Source organism: Caenorhabditis briggsae (assembly GCF_000004555.2).
Source record: "Caenorhabditis briggsae complete genome, chrV, whole genome shotgun sequence".
In the NCBI taxonomy this organism is placed as follows: Eukaryota; Metazoa; Nematoda; class Chromadorea; order Rhabditida; family Rhabditidae; genus Caenorhabditis; species Caenorhabditis briggsae.
This window is the reverse complement of record NC_013488.2, coordinates 3,982,725-4,003,994: the sequence shown is the minus strand read 5'-3', so window position 1 is coordinate 4,003,994 and position 21,270 is coordinate 3,982,725. Positions and strand designations below refer to the sequence as shown.

Genomic DNA, 21,270 nt, shown 5'->3' with positions numbered 1-21,270 from the left:
ATAAACGAAACATCTCTAAAAACAATGATGCAGTGAACATTTTTGTCATGAGTTCAGTTTAATCTGTAATAAAAATCTGCAAAAAAAAATCATATTGTTATCAGGGAAAACACCTAGGTTAATGATTAACTTTTTTGCTTTTTTGCTTCCTCCACAAGGTCGCTTATTTTTTCAATTATTTCGAATCATCTGTATGAGACACCCAACAAAAGGTATTTCCTTTCATTTTAAGTATGATTGATTGTCCTCGACATGTTCTAAGCAGTCCCGAATTCCTGAAGATTACATTCCATGTGATCACTATCATAGCAATTCCAATTCACACATTTGGTTTTTACTGTATAATTCGGAAAACTCCAAAACATATGGATTCCGTAAAAATGCTCCTCTTCAATTTGCATTGTTGGTGTGTGCTTTTGGATATTGCTATCACTGTTTTTGGAATACCGTATATATTTCTCCCGGCCCTGGCTGGATATCAGTTAGGATTCGTTGATGCTCCAGCTCTCGTTTTTTATCTTGTTGTCACTTTTTTAACAGGTAAGGTAATTTTAGTCAAAAGCTACTTAAGATGAGAATGGTTATAGGAGTTTCTACATCCATTTTCGTAATCTACGAAAATCGATATCATATTTTATTTGGGCGAAACTGTTCATGGAGATTTTTTAGAAAATATTGCATTGTTTTATCGTATTGTCTGGTACCTTTGTATTTCGTAGCTCCGATATTTTCTGTTCCAGAACAGGAGACAGCTAGAAAGATTGTCTGGGAGGTTTGTAAGGTTCAGAACTATATACTTTTGATGAATCAGTAATTTTAAGAGTCTCTCTTGTGCTCCTGAAATTCCGGAAGGTCATTTTGACTTTTTCGTAATTTCTTTAAACATTCGACTCATGGCAATAACTATAGCAATAGCGGAAGGTGTACCTTTTTTCCAAATTCTTATATTTTTCTCTCTAAACTTTTACAATTTGATTTTGGCCAGACAACCGAGTGGACTCTCCAGGAAAACTACCCAGATGCAGAATCGACTCGTGCTCGCATTGTTTGTACAGGTAACTTTGAAATGTACAGGCGCAAAGAATTTTTTAGGCCATTGTAGCGGATGGCGTAGAAATGAATTAAGATTCATCAGATGTGTTTTCTAGACCATATACCATAGCATAGAGAGCGGTCGTATCAGGTCGTTTCTTGGCCACCAACTTTGCTAGCCTAGAAAACTCAACTCGCAAAAGTTAGACAACCAAGTAAAAATTTCAGTCATCCGTCACATTTGTCATATTTCTTGTTCCAGTTAATGGTATCATTCTTTTCGTGTATACCGGTTATCATAATCAAATTTTGAATAATTTCGTTTTTCTTGCATTTGCTAGCCACGGAACTGTTATCATGGTTGTTGCTCATAAACCATATCGTCAATTTTTCAGTTTATTATCAATTCGATCGAGTCGCAAAGCCACAATTATGGTGGTTAATTCAGATGTTAGATTGTAAACTTCATTTCTCAAGAAATTGAGTTTTGAAAAATAAAATAGATCGATCTTTAGCTACTGCAACGTTACTTTGTTCAAACAATGGTACTGCCCGATTTTTTGAGTATACCTGAAACTGTGAATTCAACTTTTTTGCAGAATTCCAGTTTTCAAATTTTTTTCCGCTCACCGATAGTCCTGAACAACATACATCACAGTAATAGCATCATGTCTGGCTACAAATGCACAATCCATTTGAAGAGAAAAATACAAATCGAGTTCGATCTCTAACAGAAAACTACTTGAAAAAAATCATATTTTTATCAGAGATTACAAAATCACCTGTGTTATCAATGAATTATTCTGCTTCCTCTAGAAAGTTGCCTTCTTTTTTTGAATCAGTTGTATTTTTTTTCTACTACAAGTTTTTTTTTCTACTACAAGTATGATTGATTGTCCTCGACATCTTCTGAGCAGTCCCCAATTTTTGAAGATTACATTCCACGTCATCACCATTATTGCTATTCCCATTCATTCTTTTGGTTTCTACTGTATAATTCGAAAAACTCCAAAACATATGGATTCCGTAAAAATGCTCCTCTTCAATTTGCATTGTTGATCTGTGCTGTTGGATATTGCTATCACTGTTTTTGGGATACCGTACGTTTTTTTACCGGCCATGGGTGGATATCAGTTAGGAATCTTTGATGCTCCAGCTCTTATTTTTTACCTTGGTGTCACTTTTTTGACAGGTAAGATATCTTTGTCGAAAACTTACTATCAGAATGATTATATGGGTTACTACATCAATTTTTGTGATCTTCGAAAACCGATATCACATATTGTTTGGTCAAAACTCTTCGTGGAGATTTTTCAGAAAGTATTGCATAGCTTCATCATATTGTCTGGTACCATTATATTTCGTACTACCGCTATATGCAGTTCCAGAACAGAAGGCAGTTAGAAAAATTGCTTGGGAGGTTTGGGAGGTTCATAAATAACTTTTTTCGCCAATTGAGTGTTTTTTAAGAGTCTTTCTTGTGTCCCTGAAATTCCGGAAGATCATTTTGAGTTTTTCGTATTAACTTTAGATATTCCGTTTCTGGCAATTAATATAGCAATCGCAGAAGCTGTACCTACCTTCCAAGTTTCCACATTTTTATTTGAATGTTTACAATTTAGTCTCGTGCAGACAACCGAGTGGGCTCTCCAGGAGGACTTTTCAAATGCAAAATCGGCTCGTTCTTGCATTGTTTGTACAGGTAACTGGAAAATATACAATGGCAAAGAATGAAGAGGGTCGATTGGCTTATTGGGTCAAAACTTTGCTCAAGCTTATCGATTATACATATGTGTGTTGAGCGGAAATACAATTTCGCTTCACGGAAGACGGAAGACCGGAACGGAAAAAAATTTTTTGACGGAAGACGGAAGAAGGAAATCCACGGAAGACGGAAAACGGGAAATCTAATAATTAAACTTGGAAATTTTGAATTGGACAATACGTTAGAATTTAATTTTCGCATCGGGTTTGCCGTTAGACGGACCGCCGAAAGAATTTTAGAAAGTTCGACTAAAAATTCGATAATTCCTGAAAAATTTTAGTCTTCCGTTTGTTGTGATTTTGCCGGAGTTTACGGAAGACGGAAGCCGGAAGACGGAACGAAGAAAACCACTGAAGACGGAAAACGGAAGACGGAAGACGAATTCCGCTCAACACTGGTGCAGACGCCTTTTTTTCTGAATTTTTCTCGAATGTTTTGAGATTTTTAGCCAACATTTAAACAAAAGCTACCATATATCAGGTTAGTACATAAGTTTCTTTCGATTTTGGCAAAATTTTCGGTCAAATTTTTCTCAAAGCGGAGGGCCAGATCAATGAAAGTAACATCCATGAGCATTAATAGTTGTCTGGTAACGCTCTGGTTTTTCTTGATTCCTTCGGCCCAGAACTAGGAGGACTGCGATAGAAAACGGGGGTCAACTCCTTTGTTGTGTCATCTTTTCGATTGAAGTCTTTTCTATCAAGATGACATCTAAGAGCCCCAAACAATCATTCATTCGAAAGTGCAAGATCCAGAAAATACAATGGGTGCAAAAGAATAGTCCAGCCAAACGACATGTGTTTTCGGCTGATCCCTCTGGTGACAGGCGATGTCGCACTGTCGAGTTGGAAGCAAACCTTTGCTTTTTCTCCTTTTTCCGATTCGACTGCCAATATCAATTTCTCTAATTATTAGCTGTTTATGACGTTCATTATATTGGTACATTCATCTAAAAGTTCCCAGTCTCCACTCCTTTGACAGACTATCAAACACATAGCATACCCTTTTTCACGGGAAATTTAGGTTCCGGGACGTCCAGAGCTAGCTGTTCTTTGGCAATCAACTGACCCTTCCGCACATTGATAGAGTAACCGCCCCACTTTTCATCCACAGTAATTAGATCATTCACCCAACTGAAGGTGTCAAGAAATGATGGGAGAAACATGACCATGTCTACACGGCGATCCATATCGTCGTCCTTCAAAGTATAGGTTAAGAATCGACCCAGTTCTTGAAGTTGTCAAGAGACTTCAATCCGGTCACAATATTTGGTTGACTAACTGACAATGCCTTTGACATTTTGCAAGTGGTTTTAAGCGAATCGGTTTCAATAGTATTCTTAAATAGGTCCATGTGCAACTCCCGGACCGAGCTTCGTCTTCCAGTCCTAAATTTTTGGCTTCAAAATGATCGGTTCCATGCTTGATGGTAGGAGTAATAAGAGATCCCTCTTCATCTATTTCTTTCATTTTCTTGTAGATAACATGCCTTTTTGAACCAGAAAGGAATAAAAATAAAATGACATTTTAAAAGTGTAGACGGTAAGTGACAAAAGCCAGCGCCGTGCTCGTGAACGATAAGAAGTAGGGATGAAGCAAAATATGTAAAACAAGTCCGTGAGATATTCTATCCAACAAAAAAAACATCCTTCAAGAAAAACCATCTCACTGACTAGATATCAATTTTCAAAGTTGACCGTTCAACCTCGAAAGAAACTTATGCGCCAACCTAATATTTTGATTTCGTTTTACCTGTTTTTTGGCAAAATTTTTTCGGGCCGAGGCGGGCCGAGAAAATGTCTAATCCGGCCAGTCCCTTTGCAACTATAAAAAAGTTACACATTTTGATGAGTTTCTAAAAAGTGACCAATGAGTGAACCAATGAAGAAAAAAACTCAGCACTCATCATTTCTGTCTGCTGTAAGAGTTTCTAGAACATTTTCGATCTTTCAGTCTTCGGTCACATTGGTCTTATTTGTTGTGCCAGTCAATAGTATCATTCTTTCCGTGTATACCGGTTATCAGAATCAAATTTTGAATAATTTCATTTTCCTAGCATTCGCTAGTCATGGAATCGCATCCACTGTTATCATGGTTGTTGTCCACAATCCTTATCGCAGATTTCTCCGTTCACTATCACTTCAATCAAGCCGCAAATTTACAATCATGGTGATAAATTCTGAGATTAGATTTAGAACCACATAATTTATCAAAGGTTTGAAAAATAAATTAATTCAATTCTTGGCAACTGCAACATGCTTGAATGGAGTCTGAATTGTATTCCTTCTTGTTTCGTTCAACAGAACATTGCCCGCATTTTGAACAAATCTAAAATTTGTATTTTTCAATATTTTCGCAGAATTCTCAATCACAAACTTTTTCCGCTCGCCGATATGGCTGAACAACATATTTCATAATTATAGCATCCATAGCTGGATACAAAAGTAGTGAACAAAAAAAAATTCCCGTGGGAAGATTTATTTCAAGATTAAGTAATGTTAAATAATTAACGTTACAGTAAAAAAAAACAAATTGATGGTAATAGCAACACTTGAAGGACCAGCTCTAGGATCAATAATTCAGTCAAACGGGGTCAACGATTCTTTCGGCAAAATTTGTCGACCCCCCTCTCCACTGATTCAAACACCAGGACACACTCGCTATTGTAGTCATCTAAGCTATTCCAAGTTCAAGAACATTGTCCATTAGACGAGAAAAAAAGATAATAAATCGAGTTTGGTCTCAAACTTCTCGAAAAAATCATATTTTTATCAGAGATTACAAAATCACCTGTGTTATCAATGAATTATTCAGCCACCTTTAAAATTTGCTTGTTTTTCAAAAAAAAACTTGATTTTTTAAAATCAGTCGATCCCGGTTTGAAACGCTTTTGTAAAGAAGTTGGTGATCAAAAAGGCCTAACATGAAACTGATGTGTCAAAGTGGCCTAGAAAACTCACCAGAAGAGTAACAAGCTATTAATACAGGGTCCGCCAAAATTACGTGTGCACAACTTTGACGCCATGGCGCTGCGCACTGACGCACTTTTGGTGCGCAATTTTTTAAAATTTTTATTAATTATTTCATTATTTATTAGTTTGCCAAATTTCATCCCAATCGGTTATGTTTTAGGTAAATGACAGCGGCAAGTCCTCATCGTACTCTGATCGTCGACTTTTACAAGCGAGGTTTAAGCACAGGAGACATTTCTAAACGACTCGGAGTGCACCGAAACACGGTTTTCGCGACCATCCGTCGTTTCAACCAGCTTGGCCACCTCAAGGACCGTACGGGAAGAGGAAGACCGAGGACTGTAAGAACTCCAGCGAAAGTCAAGGCCGTCCGGGAGAAAGTCAGGCGAAATGCTCATCGTTCCATGAAAAAGATGTCAGATGACATGGATATCTCCTATACATCAATGAAGAGAATTGTCAGAAAAGAGCTGAAGATGACCTCTTATCGAGCAACAAAAGCTGCTATTCTATCCCAAGCCAATAAGGAGAAACGGCTCATCAAAGCGAAGCGCCTTCTCGCTGGCACGCGCAAAAAGGATCATCTTATCACCATCTTCTCGGACGAGAAACTCTTCAGTGTCGAGGCTGAATTTAATAGCCAAAACCACCGAGTGCTGGCCACAAATATTCAACAAGCAGCTGAGCGTGGTAAAACAATCCATCGAGCCTCTCATCCTGCGAGCATCATGGTTTTCGGAGCGGTTTGCTATGATGGGAAGTGTCCGCTTGTTTTCGTTGATAAAGGCGTGAAAATCAACCAAAAATACTACGTTGAGGAGATTCTGGAGAAGCATGTGCTACCGTGGGCTCAAAACCACTTCGGTCAGAAGAAATACATCTTCCAGCAAGATGGAGCGCCTGCTCATACCGCAAAAATGGCTCAACAGTGGTGCAAGGACCACTTCCCCGCCTTCATACCAAAGGACGAATGGCCGGCTTCGTCGCCTGATCTGAACCCGCTCGACTACTCCGTATGGGGAGTTCTGCAGAATAAGGTCTGCGCAAGACCTCATGCAAATATCGAGGCCCTGAAGAAGTCGTTGTCTGAGGAATGGGACAAATTATCCGTCGAATACCTGCGTGCCACCATTGATGCCTTCCCTCGACGACTTCGTGCCGTGGTCGCTGCCAAAGGAGGTAGAATCGAATAATTTTTGTTGAATTATGATTTCAAGCGTTGAAATAAACTATCTGTTAAATTTCGTCTTAATCTCGCATCTACTTCTGGAGATAACGTCATCTACACTTGCACACGTAATTTTGGCGGACCCTGTAGATCATGAACATTGATGGCCTAGAATTTTCGTCTTGAGAATATTTGTTAACCATGCGAAATGGTCAAAAAATACATCTTACTTACAAAAACCCAGAAACTTGATATTGCCACTAATACAGCCACCGCATACGTTTCAAGAACATTTTCGAGTTTGCAGACAGCTGTCTCATGCGTCTTATTTCTTGTGTCTATCAATTATTTTCGTGTATACTCTTTATCAGAGTAAAATTTTGAATAATTTCTGTTCCTAGATTTGCCATATCGGGAATTGTATATCCAATCAAGTCGCAAATTGACAATCATGGTGATTAATTCGGATGTTATTAGGAGCAGATTTTTACCAACAATCAAAATTTTAGAAAATAAAATATTTCAATTCTTGACTACTGCAACATTATTCTGTTCAACCAAAATTACAGCCCTCTTTTTCGAGAAAATCTGAAATTGGTTTTTTTACATTTTGCGCCAGAATTCGCGTAGTCAAACTTTTTGCCGCTCGCCGATAGTCCTGAACAACATACTTCACAATTATCGCATGCATGGCTGGATACGAAGGTAGTACACAAAAAACATTCCCGTTGGAACATCCACTTCAGGCCTGTGCGGCAACAAATTGCCGATTGCCGAAATTGCCGAAATTGCCGAATTTTTGTTGCCGATTTGCCGTTGCCGAAATCGGCAACGAAGAAAAAGTTGTCGTATTGCCGTTGCCGATTTCGGCAAAAAAATTTCGGCAATTTCGGCAACTAAAATTTTTTTGAATTTAGAGATTTTCACAATTTTTTAGTCAAAAAAATGATATCGAAGTTCGAAAAATCAAAATTTGAACACAATCATCCCTCAGAGTGAATTTTAGAGGAAATGTGTCCCAATAATCGTCAAAAATACTCGCATCGGATCTAAAAATGGGCTTCAAATTTGTGAGCATAGGAGAAAAATAAGCACTCTTCTAGAATCACGGAACGAAAAAAAATCATGGAACGAAAAATAAAATCGCGGAACCAAAAATAAAATCACGGAACGAAAAATAAAATCGCGGAACCAAAAATAAAATCACGGAACGAAAAATAAAATCACGGAACGAAAATTTTGGGTAATCCAAAAATTGCAAGGTCCTTCATTCAAGTACTATCCTGAAATTTAACCTTGACATTACATTTTTTTTGTTCAGTATCCAAAATGATACCCGAAATGTGGTATTGAGTCCTTAAGGTACACTAGTTGATAGTGTTCATGATTAATAGGTTACATAGGACCTTTCCCAGATGTTCTGAGGATCATGGGACATATGAGAGTTAGGTTAGAGGCTGCAAAGAGCAGAGTTATCAAACTTCCCGTCGTTTTTTGGGTGTCCAACATGAAGGAAACATTATGGTTCAGCCTAAGCCAATAATTGAAGAAATCTTATTTTTCATTTTTTAAAAATTGGATGATATTTTTGGATTGAAGAAGCTTTCTTCAATCACAGGCTTAGGCTGAAACGCCATGCTTCTTTTATCTGGAACACCCTAAAATGTCAGCAGGCTAACTGCTTGATGTAGCTTTAAACTGAATTTTCAGATGTTCTACAGGTCCTATGTAACCTGTTAACTAGCGTATCTTAAGAAATTGATAACCCTTTTTTAGTATACTTTTGGGTATTGGACAAAGTAAAATTGATGCCAAAGTTAGTATTACGGATACTAATTGTCAAAGTGAAGAAGATAGCAATTTTTGGATTACCCAAAATTTTCGATCCGTGATTTTATTTTTCGTTCCGTGATTTTTCGTTCCGTGATTCTAGAAGAGTGCCGAAAAATAGATATCATGAGTCACAACTCATCAAAAAAATTATCCAATCTGTCTCAAATCTCTAAGGAACGTGTGTCGTGAGTTGCCTAACAAGTTGAGCGCACTATTTTCAAAACTCACAATCGGAACAAATATTTTCAACCATTGGAATACCCTCTATTGCTAAAGAGAAATAGTTTGCATAAAAAATGTGGTCTTGAGTTGCCAATTTTTGTAATTACTTTTTTAAGGAACTTATGAAACACATTTTCTGTAGTTCTGAGCCTGATAGAAGCATTTTCGGGTGAGTTACGTATCGATTTTACTAAAAAAAGACGCAAAAGTTTTGTTGCCGAAAATTTCCGAAAGTTGCCGAAATTGCCGAAATTTTTTTCGGCAATTGCCGAGTTGCCGAACGTTGCCGAAAAGTATTCGGCAAATTGCCGAGTTGCCGAATTGCCGAAAAAATTTTGTTGCCACACAGGCCTGATCCACTTCGAGATCTCAAAGAAGTTTCAGCCAGATTGGTTCAATCTCCGAGTTTTCGCGGAGTTTTGTGCCTTTCGTGAGGCCTTTTGCCGGATTTTTTTGCCTCAGCTGAATGACCATAATAAAAGTTAAAAAAAATGTAAGTTGATCCTGAAAACAAATTTGGTTTGTTTTTCTTACAGCACGAACTACTTCTGTTTTCATCACAACAACTTCGCTAGTTAAAAGCCATTGTTAATTAGATTTTTCAAGTAAATTCATCAAGAATCTTGATAATAATCATTCGTATCATCATCAACATTTTTATAATAAATAAATAGATGGTTTTTTTTTCATCTTTGTGTCTTTCTTTATAAGTTGACGAAAGCTGGGAACTACAATAATACGACCCATCATGCATTTTCAAATCAAAAAGAGAGGAACCAAAACCAGAAGACTCCACGAGAAGAAGAGTTTGCTCTCGTGTTCCTAGGGTAGACTCTTCTAGGATTCTAGGAATTAGTTGTATTGATATGATACATCCATTTAACAATATGGTTCTTCTCGCAGATCTTGAAACTGAAAATTTATGAATTTTTCATCGAACTGGAAAAAAATTGGTTCAATCGTAACAGAATGACGTATAAAGTTTCACACTGTCACACCTCACTTCTGTCTAAAAACACTGATCAGAAGCCCAGCAAGCCTGAGATCTCTCTTCGTGTTTATTCTTTTCGTTGGCTGAGCATCAAACGTACAGCAATGAGCGAAAAAAGCACGAGTTAATTAAAATTACACATGTAATGCACTTTGCGATTTTTGACCAGACGCTTTGGAACCCTGTGACACCGTCATTCAAATTTTTTCTCATTCTGCTTGTATATAATTTACCAAGTTGAAAAATTTGTAATCATTTCCTGGGAACAAAGTCGATGTTTTTGCCAGAAGAAAAATGGAGCCAAAGTTCTTTTTCGCGAGGTACAGAGCTTCAAAAAAATCAAGTATTTCGGAGCAGTACTCTTTACTTTTAGTTCTCAGCAATATTTAGGGTAAGATATTTAAGAACCAACAGTTCAAATTTGAGATCCTAAAAGGTGGGGTATAAGACCCCTCGATTTTTTGTCTAGAGCAATCAACAATCGTATAATTCCAAAAAAGCTAAAGGGTTTTACTTTTCCAGATATACATCTTGAAGTGGAGAATCAAACTTCTGTTACATTAGCTATGCAGCACGATATCCTCTTCCCTGTCTTCACATTTGTTGTAAGCTTCACAATTTCCGAATATTATCTAAAAATGTCCTTTCAGATTACGGTATTTGGTATAATTTCAAATAGCTATGTTTTCTTTGCTTCGCAACAGATGACTTCTATGAACAGCTCTTTTGGCACTATAACCAAGTACCAAACGATATGCAACTCAATGATGTGCCTTTGTTTTCTCTCATTCGTTCCTTTCCAACTTGGGTTTGTTTTTCCGACTACTGTTATTTTATGAATTAAAAGCTTTAGTGCGTTTAAATCTTATATTCCTATTACACATTGGGTTGGTACAACCGCAATGATATCAGATGAAATATCCTACATGTGTCATTTATTGATTGCTCTCAACAGATTCTTCAGTTTGTACCTAGCATCGTTTTACGAACTGGTTTTTAGTGTTCGAAACACAAAACGAATGATACTCGTGATTTGGATCGTATCGATTATCGTATGTACAATTTTATACGAATTTGTTGGTTGTCTCTATCCGTATAATGAACGTACTCTATCTCTTCAATTTTTGGACACCCCGATGTGCGATCATTTAACTTGGTTCTCAGATTTTATGCTCAATATTTCTTTCGCTGTGGTTACTGTCACTATCAACTTTCTAACAGCATTCAAAGCTATGAGAAGCAGTCGAATGTTGGTTAACGCAGCCGGACTGCAAATCTCAAAACAACAGAAACAAAGAGAGATGAACTTCATCAGGCAGACTTTTTTCCAAGGACTCACTGTTTCCACTGGCCAAATTTCATATTATGTGCTTGCTCCACATGTTTCAAACGAGGTTGCTCTTTTCTTCCTGACTTCTTTGTGGGGATTTGTCCATGCCTTCGAAGGGTGAGAACTAGTTTTACAACACAGGGTAACGGCTGCGCATGGTATATGCGTTGGCGCGGCGCCTCATATGGACGACATAGGTACCCGTTTGCGCGCATATAGTACGCTATATTCGCGCACGCGCCATCGAGATCGGACATGACGCTTTCATATTTCATCTACAATTTCAGGTCGTATTGGCGATGGATATCTCTTATATGGATTAATTCATCTAACTATAGTTGTAATAAGATGTGATTTTGTTCAGGTCTTCCAATATCGTTCATTTTCCCTTTCAGATTTCACAGAGTGACCATTTTTCCATTTTTCAGAATTTTCTCACAGCAAGAAAAATTATGGCAGGAAGTTAAAAATATCTGGATGATATAACATTATAAATTTTTCCTTCATAATTGCGATATAGAAAACTTGAAAAAAATTCAACAAAGTCTTGAAATTGGCATTAATTCGCATAATTGTTTTCGAAATAATTTTGTGTTTCTCGGATTTTTTCCTACTTTTACTTCGTAATAATCGGAAAACTTACCAACCAACCTGTATTTCACCTGAAAAATATACTATTCCGCTTATTCCGAAGTAAAACAGAAAAGTCCTTATTTCAAGAAAAACAGGATTTTGTAAAAAATTTTACCTATTTCTTTACTAAAAATAAGTTTTATTTTCGTTAGCCATAATTTTTACATGTGAAAACAGTAGAAGTTCTTTGAAAACAGGAAACATGGTCGATATGATCGAAAAATTGATCAAGATGGGCGGTGAAAAATTTTGTTAAACAACGCGCACTAGCGTAATATTGGAGTGTCGTTGGTGGGTTGTCGTTTTCATGGGAAAAGGAATCATAATTTTGTCTAACAAGGAAATGAGATCTGCATTCAAAAAAAGTTATGGGAACCGTAAGTTATCCCAGAGGACGGGTTTAAAATTTTAATTTCATTCTCTTTCAGCACAAACTATGCCCATTTTCATTACAACGTCTCGCTAAAAGTTGAGCCTTCTTTATGATAACCAGCCTATCTGCCGTGCCTCATGTGCTTCAAACGTCTGGCTGGTGCGCCTAAAGCGCAAGTTTGTCAAAAGTAATTGAAATTTCTAAGATTTTTTTCTCATTGTGCTTCAGACCTGCCAACATCAAAATTTTTTGCGATATATCAAATGCGGACTTATTTTTCCCGTTGGAAACTTCTCTTCTTTGGAAGCAGTATGACTCACTTGATTTATTCATTATAAAAATGACCAATGATATTCGTATGGCATTATGTTTCCCAGAGGGGACGGAAATTTCCCATGGTATATGCGTTGGCGCGGCGCCTCATATGGACGACATAGGGAAAATCAGATCAAATTTGGTCTACTCTTGGAGTTGTCAGTTCTGAATCTTAAGGAGAAAAAAAAATGAATAAAGGTTTTGATTGTTTTTTCCACATCAAATAGTGTCAATAAAAAAGAGGAGCGAAGCGCCGAACTCGCGCCGTAAGTTCTCCGGCCAGACGTTTGAAGCGCTTGAAGAACAGGCTGATAAAGTTTTAAAAATTCCATGATTTATATTAACAGTTTGACATTTTTTCGCGTTCATTTCGGTCGACGATAAATCTATAAACTAACCACAGATGAAACGTTTTGTCTGACAATTCGGGAACACTAAAATGCATCAATGCTACAGGAATGATCGTGTTCATGAAAACGCACAGATCTTGTCAAAAAGTTTTTCGCTCTAGTCTGTTTAAAACTCTCCAGCGCCTTCCGATAATTGTCATTAGAGTAACGTGTCGACATAAAGTCGTATCGACGCGAGTCGACACAGAGTCGACTTGCGTCACCTCGTGTCCTCGTGCTACAATGGGCATTACCTTCAATTTATCCGACATCGCTTTGACCTTTTTTACTTTGAATAAAAAAAAAAGATATATGACTGGCGTTGAAAAGTTGGCTCTAGTATGAAATTCTGGTCCTTAAAAAAATTCTGGTCCTTAGAAAAAATTCTGGTCTGAAAACTGATATTTAAAAAAATGTTTTTAACTGGAGAGTTTTCATCTGAAATTGTCATTATTAGTTTTGTTTCATGTTTTTCTGGTGGGTGCTTCTGAATATTATTTTGAATTTAATTTTTGAAAAAAAAATGGTTTTTCAATAGAATCATTAGTTTTCAGTTTGTAGAATAGAAGAATAATGTCTATGACATTATTACTACGCTTTTTTATGCCTGAACTTCTTATCAGTTAGTCGTTAAATAAAACGGTTTTATCATCTTTTTTCTTCCTCGTGCACAAAAATCAACATATATTTTCAAAAACCAACATGTATTTTCATATTAAGTATAATCTGAATTTCACAAGGCAATGAGAAAGTACTGTACTACTTATCCAGAATTTCAAAGTTGGTATTTTTAGTTTGAAAAAGGCAATATCCCAATAACGGCTGTGAAGCGGACCATGGTCAGATTTTGGCCAAGACTTGGAATCTGAAACACTGCTAGGTCCACATTAAATCGAAATCTGGCGAATCTGTCGGAGATTCAGGAGAAAATTTTTTGGAGTTACGGCATGCATTCCGACGTGACGGTGTACAGTAATCGGTGTTAGCACAGTTCGTGGCCATGATAGCTCAGCTGTTAGCAACGCGGAACATCCAGCAGTGGGCACACAAGTTCAACTCCTTGAGGGGCCCATTTCGAGAAATATATTTTTAATGTCATCAAAACAACATAAACGCATCCTAGACAAAAACATCCAAGTTCCACGAAAACAGTAAAATACGTGCAGTCGTTTGATCCGAAACTCTCAGGTGGATTTCATTCTAATTACGAAAGCAGTTGAAGACTGCTAGTTTGTTCAGTTCTATCTCTATTAAATATTAGGTTGTTCCGAAAGTCTTTTACATTTTTTGGCATTTTTTCAACAAAACTGTATTCAACGTTCGAAGTATTTCGGCAAGTAATAGGTAGCTGTTTGATGCCTCTTGCGTAGAACTCGGGTGAAGAAGGCACCCATATACGATTTGAGGTCCGATCTTCTTTAAAACCGTTCACCCTTATTTATTTATTGATTACGACCTTCCGTCGTGGAAAAAGAGAAAAAAGAGAAAAGGAATACAATATAATCACAATACAATACAAAACACAGATACACGAATAACTAGACAATACATTCAATTAAAGTGGGGAACCGAATAGTAACACTATTTCCAAATAATAGCACATAACCATCAACACATACACGCATACAGAATAAAAATTATACCTGCAATAATGATTAACAGAAATAATAAATTATTTTACAACTTAGAGAGAGGGGGCCTTGGGTTCTCAATTAGACTCAGAGTGCGGTTGACAAAGAAGTTTCGCCTTAGTTTAGATTTAGGAATGGACCAGAGAAATCGTGTCTTTCTTCTAGTACGTGTTTCAGTTGACGCGAAAAATTCAGTTACGTTCAGACCTATTTTGTCCGATATCATTTTTGATACCATTTTCCTGTCTATTGCTAAGCGTCTAGAGTGTAGTTAATTAAGACCAAAAAGTAGGTTGCGCTCGCTCGCAGATTTATATTTCTTATCGTTTGGGTTAACATATCTTCCTAGTTTACCACTATACAGTCTTCTTGTGAAAGAGTTTTGCACTGATTCTATTAATTTAATATCTGATATTTTGAAGGGACTACTGATTACCGTACCATATTTGAGCACAGGCTTATGAAAACTTTGTATAAAAGAACCATTAATCGGGTGTTTTTACTATTAAATTGCTGGAAAGAATGAGACAGGATAAATTTAGCCTTGTTAGTTGCTTGTCTCCAGTGCTCAGAAAAATCCAGTTTTTCAGATACTAGAAATCCCAAGTCACGGGTTATTGACCTTTTAACCATTAACCTTTAACCTTTTAACCATTTGAAAGCGAGCTCATTAAATAAAATTCTGTTAGAGCGAGTTCTGGACTGACCAAGCATTTTGATACTTAGACGCTACATTTTTTGACGAGTGGCCAAAGTGCGCATTATCGTGACTCACAACTGTGTCTGCTTCTGGGCGCAGTGGGGGATATGCATCGAACAAGTTTTGCAGTTGGCGACAGTACATGTCCGTAGTAACGATCGCACAATTCGGAGAAAGCTCTCTAAAGATCAGACGTAACAATACCATCAAATGCTCAACATCTCCCTTTCTTCACGAATTTCCCTTTTGTGATTGATTTCTGGAGTTTGGCAAACCTTGACCCACTAACGCTTTCTGTTTTCTTCAATCTACAGACACCCTTTATTGTTTCCTGATGCAAGATAATGGATCCCATCAAAGGTTCGCTCACGAGTGAGCAAAGACCAACTCAAGCCACAACTAGTTTTAATCTTGGAAACACTGAAATGGTGTGGCTCCAGTCGACCATATTTTTCTATGTGCCAGGAACATCGAAGATAGTGAAATGCAGTTGTATCAGGTTGGCCAAGAATTGAAGAAACTTTACGAACAGTGAGTCTCGCTTAGCTTCCAGTGCCTTCTAGATATCGGCTCTTTGAGCGAATATTCGCCGTTCCGAAAGCGATTGAACCAAGGTCGCACTACAAGATACTCAAGTGACTTGTCACCAATTACGGAACATATAGATCGATGAGCAGTGGCAGCGGGTTCTCATTTGAGAAACTCAAAAAGAAGGCAACCTCACGCATCATGGGTTTCGTTGGCGAGGCTCTCGGCCATGGACTGAGATTTTTTCAAGCACATTGACAATTTTTATTGAACATGAGTTAAATATTATCAAAACCAAAAAAGAAAACGAAAATCGATCGGGAAGAATGTATAAAATGCCTGCTCAAAAAATGTAAAAGACTTTCGGAACAACCTAATATCTAACTCACAAAATCGGTTTCTCGAAACAAACAAAAAGTTATCTCCCTCAGAAAGTTTTCGTATATTGGCGATGGATGACATTATAAGATACGGCAGTGTGGAAAATATTCCGCTGTACAATTGTAGGTCAGTTGTTTTGGTACGAAATGTCCATCCGCCTTATCGAATCAGTCTGGACCAGTAAATTGCTGAATAATATTTAAACTCACGATTTTAGTGCCAGAACCCCCGAACAATGGTCATTGGAAACTGGCGAGCGTCAACCAATCACTGGAACACTGCAAATTGCATATGGAATCGTTGTTAATGTTAGTTTCTCTATTCAACTGTCCATTTTCTTTAAACTTTAGCTTCTCTACATCCCAATCACCCTGATCATGCTCGACAAAGAGCATTTCAAACTGTCCTGCTTCAAAATCATGTTCCAACTTGCCATCACCGACTTTTTTGTCATTTGTATCAATTCGATTGTTACTGGAATCTTAGCTATCCTGGGAGCAGTATACTGTACCTATCCGACACTCATCTACCTTACTGGTCTGGTGGCAATGTCGTTGTGGTGCTCTTCATGTTTCACCTCGTTGATCCTGGTTTGCAATCGGATCTTGGTGATATCGAAACCACATCTGGAGATGGTCATTTTTGAGGGCAATAAAACATATATAGTGCTGAGCTTCTCTTTGATTTACGCTCTATACTTCTTGTTCACCACACCGCACGTTTACAATTCGAAGCATCATGCATGGCTCTTCGACCCCATGATTTTCCCAGATATGGCTAAAGAGTACGATAATTTGGCTCATACAATCAACAACTTTTCTATCGTGATCCTCACCTCTATATTGTATATTCCCTTTTACTATATAGTCAGAAACAATCTAAACGCAGCTGGCACTCAGTCAAGGATGCAAAATGCCGTAAGCTTCGACAAACAAGTATTTTATTATTTCAGAATCTTTCAGAAAATCCAAGTGTTCATTCAATCGATACTAATTTGTGCGGCCAGCCAAGGTGCCGCTGTGATTTACGTTTTCATGAATCTAGTTAACGTGTCTCCTGGAGTCATAATTTTCGGACATGTGCTCTGGCAATTCGTGCATGGAGCACCTGTTTTTATTTATATCGCTTTGAATGATATGATAAGAAAACGGTTTTTTGCAATGATAAAAGTCCAGAAAAAAAGTAATTCAACTGTGGTGGCTTTATCAATAATCAATCATTCGGCGCTTGTGCAACACTAAGTGTCAGTATTCGAATCAACAAGTCCGGTTCCTGGGTCGAAAGTGACTTTTTTGCATTTCAAATGAGTTTTATCGAATAAAGTGTTATTTCCTAGTCTCTGAATTTCCTATAAACAAGATAATTTTCAGCTAAGTCTGTTTAGAAATGAGCTTAACAGAGGAAATGCAATGATCTGACGTAATGAACCTTTACAGTTTCGATTTATACATCGAAATAGCGTAGTCTTCCTAGTAGCCAATGGTGTTCCTTGTGGCATCTGACATTTTAGCCTGTGGGTGTGGACAAGTCTTGGCCAGGTTTTGGTCCAAAGTTTTTCAAAAACGGTTGTACGGCGGACTGTGACTCAAAAACAGCTCTACAGCTGACATTAGCTAAAATTTGATAGGAAGCTCAAACTTTAATACTGATGATGTTGTTCTGAATGTTTGTCGACACTGCTTTGGCCAAATCCAAAATCGCACGGGTTTTCGACTTCCGGGTTTTCGACCTCCATGATCGACGGTTTCATACATATTCCCAACAGGCGAATTTGTTATGATACTAGACAGTCTCGTCTGTCTTGTACTAGCTCCAACAGTTCTCGGAACCATTACAAGTGCTTTGTATACCTTGTAGCGAACAAAGATCGAGTGAGAACTCTTTAGGGGTCAGGTATTTATCGTTTATACAAGAAATCAAACATCAATTAAGGGTTCAAGTAATTTGAATAAATCTTGGGTTAGAATTATATATGGGAGATATTTCGCTGTTAGAAAACAGAAAACAATTGAGAGTCACTTCAAAAACATTAATGAAGATAGCGAAGGCGTGGGACGATCACTGATCCTTCAGAAGGTCTGCAAATCCCAATAGATTTTTTTTATCTAATTCTGCAAGACAGCACTCAACTGTGTTATTGTGTTTCCAGTAATTAAAGCAATTTCTAGAGGGATAGATGTTGTTTGGCTAATGACACCCACTTGCGTATCGGGAAGTCGGTAGCTCAAAAACACATCCCCTGCTGAACATCTCATGGATTATCTCGTACTGGTTGCAATAGTTCTTACTGCAATAGTTCTTGTAAGCGAACAAAGATCGAGATCTCAAATTTGAAGTTATTTCTATTGAAATTTCTATTGACAGTGGGCGGAGCCTAAATTAGGAAATGTGGTGTCAGAATGATCATTTGGTGTGGGAGAAGAAACCAGACAAAAAGCAAATGACGAGAAAAAGTGAATAGAAAATTCTGGAACAATGAAGGAACTTTAAATTGAGTTTCAGTTTCAAACATGAGTCAACTCTTCGAATCTCTATATCTGACTAGCCTTTTTAGCTATCCAGAAATATTAAACTACAAAGTTGTTGGAAATTTTAACAATTTTATTTTTGTTGTTGGCTTTCTAGGATTCATAGTTTTTGAGATATGATTACAGGAAGTTGTACCACCGCCATGACTACCGCAGCTTTCAGATCGTTATATCTCACTCCATGTGTAACTAATCAAAATTAGTTCAACTACAAACTTGTGTAAAATCTCCTGTTTAACATTTTTTTTCTAGGGTTCATGGTTTTTGAGATATAGTCATTCCAATGTTGCGGCAACTGGTTTGCATTCCCCTCGCGCCACGATTGCCGCCGCCGCCCCCCCCCCCCCCCTCATATCTACGGAAACACGCTTCTCTCAAAATGTCGCATCGGTGGTTCAGTGGTAGAATGCTCGCCTGCCACGCGGGCGGCCCGGGTTCGATTCCCGGTCGATGCAATTCCTTTTTTTTTGACGAACTTTCGAGGTTTGATAATAACTCTGCCGCGTTCAAAAAGTGTATCTTCGTCAGTACATAAATCAATTCAAATTATGGAACTCCCAAAGCTCATAATCTCCTATTTTTATCTCTTTTTTTTTGGAAACTCTCCAAAATTTTCGAAGAACAGCTTTGACGTCAAAGAGAAGAAGACAAGGAAGAGATGGCTCAAGAAAAAAATGTGGGTTAAAGTTTGAATCGAGTCAGTCGACTCAACTTTTTTTGCTGGAGATTTTTGGGATGAGATGGATGAAGAAGCAAGAAAAGAAAAGAAAAAAACATGAAAAGAACAGTGATTCAGAGAAAATACGAATTTCCGAATGATTCTAGAATTTTTGACGGCTTGCTAACTATAATGAATGAGTTAGACAAGATTCGAAATGTGTGGAGAAGGCTTGGAGAAAAATCGGAAATATGGAAACGGGTTAGCACAAGTAATAAGTAACTTTTCTAACGGGGTAAAAAACAAAATTGAACATGAGAAATTTTTTATTTCAGATATTTAATACAGCGTCCGAAAAATGAGAAATTTGATTGGTTTTCTGAAGCTTCTTCGGGCATATCAATTTGCAAACTTGTGACCGGATAGTTGGGTTCAATGTCAGATACACGATCGTAACGAATCCTGTGCAGATCTGCCAGCCGATTTGAGCAAAAATGATAAGCCAAGCAGGGGAGTAAAAAAATTGCATATATACGTATACAGATGAAGCTAGAGAGTGGAAGAAACAGATTATGGCAGCTTGAAGTATGACTTGGCGCTGGACTCGAGCATCATGAGCTGATAGCTGATTTGTTTGACTTCTTATCAGATAAAATACCAAATAAGCGTATAGAAGAGTAGTAACTACGCTTTCCGCTTCATTGTTAACAGCTTGAGAAATATTATGATACTTTGATGAATCTACAAGCCCTGTTCCAGGATCGAAGAACCATGACATATATTCAGGGCGAAATATCAGTGCTTCAGTGAAGAATGATCCGTAAAACGGAAGTAGGAAAACCAAAAGTATCAAAAAGTAAATACAGGGGCTTCTGAAAATCCACTTGATTTTTAAATTGGGATTCACACCGCTAATTCGGCACAGAGCTAGAGCGCTACACGAAAATGAGCATCCCATCCATAGCCCGAAGCCAAAAGATCCAAGAACGAATATAAGTCGTGGATAATCGCAAAAATATATTCCAAAGTAACCGAAATAGCCAGTGAATATGCATGCGATGAAAAGAGATGGTATATCGAAAAGAGCCAAACAGACCATGATCTTATAAGCTGGATGGCGGATCAGTTCACGTTTGAACATAGTGATAAGACAGAGAATGTAAAGGATCTAAAAAAAGATGTTCAGATTTAGCACCCAAAATTCCTACTCACCACATAGATAGTTCCACTTATCATTAAATACGTTCCCAAGATTGGGCTTTTCACTCTCTCCACTTCACTCATCGTCCAGTTCTCTGGACATGCATAGAAATGAGAATTAAGTTCAAATTCATTCAAAATAACGTAAGACAACGACATGTGATAGCTGGTACGGGTGGACATCTTTAAAAACTTGTTACAAAAAAATTTCAGGTTACATAATTACAGATGTTAGAGATTTTTTTTCTGCTCACAGAGATCAGAAGGTGACGAGGATGTAGGCGTGAGGACGATCACTGGTCCATCAGAACGTCTGTAAATCCCAATGGATGATTTAGTTTGGCCAGACAGTACTCACGTGTACGTTTCCAGTAATCAAAGCAATTTCTCGAGGCATAGAACTTGTTTTGCTTATAACACCCACTTGCGCATTGGGAAATCTGTAGCTTGAATAAGCAAGGACAGAGATAAATTGAGCGTTAAATAATTATAGATGTTACAGCTTTCTTTCTGCTTGTAGCTAGAGAACAACAAAAATTGAAAGTCACTTCAAAAACACGGCTAGCGAGAATGTAGGCGTAGTGACGATTACTGATCTTTCAAAACGTCTGTAAGTCCCAGT

General features: G+C 37.7%; 5 protein-coding genes and 1 non-coding gene across 6 annotated transcripts; 5 read left to right on the top strand and 1 right to left on the bottom strand.

Annotated features, from left to right (window-relative positions):
* Positions 1-233: 233 nt before the first annotated feature.
* Positions 234-1,494, top strand: Cbr-srh-239 (the record flags this gene model as incomplete). Its single annotated transcript, XM_002636112.1, has 4 exons — positions 234-540; positions 588-772; positions 822-1,055; positions 1,261-1,494. 4 exons carry the CDS (start codon positions 234-236, stop codon positions 1,492-1,494), a joined length of 960 nt encoding a protein of 319 aa, XP_002636158.1.
* A 3,171-nt stretch (positions 1,495-4,665) lies between these two features.
* On the top strand, positions 4,666-5,001 carry CBG26992 (the record flags this gene model as incomplete). The annotated part of the gene is made up of 2 exons (XM_045236872.1): positions 4,666-4,716; positions 4,750-5,001. The coding sequence occupies 2 exons, from the start codon at positions 4,666-4,668 to the stop codon at positions 4,999-5,001; spliced, it is 303 nt and encodes a 100-aa protein (XP_045098011.1).
* A 5,619-nt stretch (positions 5,002-10,620) lies between these two features.
* On the top strand, positions 10,621-12,431 carry CBG01413 (the record flags this gene model as incomplete). Its single annotated transcript, XM_045236871.1, has 3 exons — positions 10,621-10,790; positions 10,836-11,429; positions 12,374-12,431. The coding sequence occupies 3 exons, from the start codon at positions 10,621-10,623 to the stop codon at positions 12,429-12,431; spliced, it is 822 nt and encodes a 273-aa protein (XP_045091831.1).
* Positions 12,432-15,697: 3,266 nt separating this feature from the next.
* Cbr-srt-35 lies at positions 15,698-17,503 on the top strand (the record flags this gene model as incomplete). Its single annotated transcript, XM_045236870.1, has 3 exons — positions 15,698-15,852; positions 16,480-16,570; positions 17,225-17,503. The coding sequence occupies 3 exons, from the start codon at positions 15,698-15,700 to the stop codon at positions 17,501-17,503; spliced, it is 525 nt and encodes a 174-aa protein (XP_045091832.1).
* A 1,671-nt stretch (positions 17,504-19,174) lies between these two features.
* CBG28989 lies at positions 19,175-19,245 on the top strand. Its single transcript has one exon. It is a non-coding gene (tRNA).
* Positions 19,246-19,779: 534 nt separating this feature from the next.
* On the bottom strand, positions 19,780-20,831 carry CBG01415 (the record flags this gene model as incomplete). The annotated part of the gene is made up of 2 exons (XM_002636115.1): positions 19,780-20,616; positions 20,661-20,831. 2 exons carry the CDS (start codon positions 20,829-20,831, stop codon positions 19,780-19,782), a joined length of 1,008 nt encoding a protein of 335 aa, XP_002636161.1.
* Between the last annotated feature and the right edge of the window lie 439 nt (positions 20,832-21,270).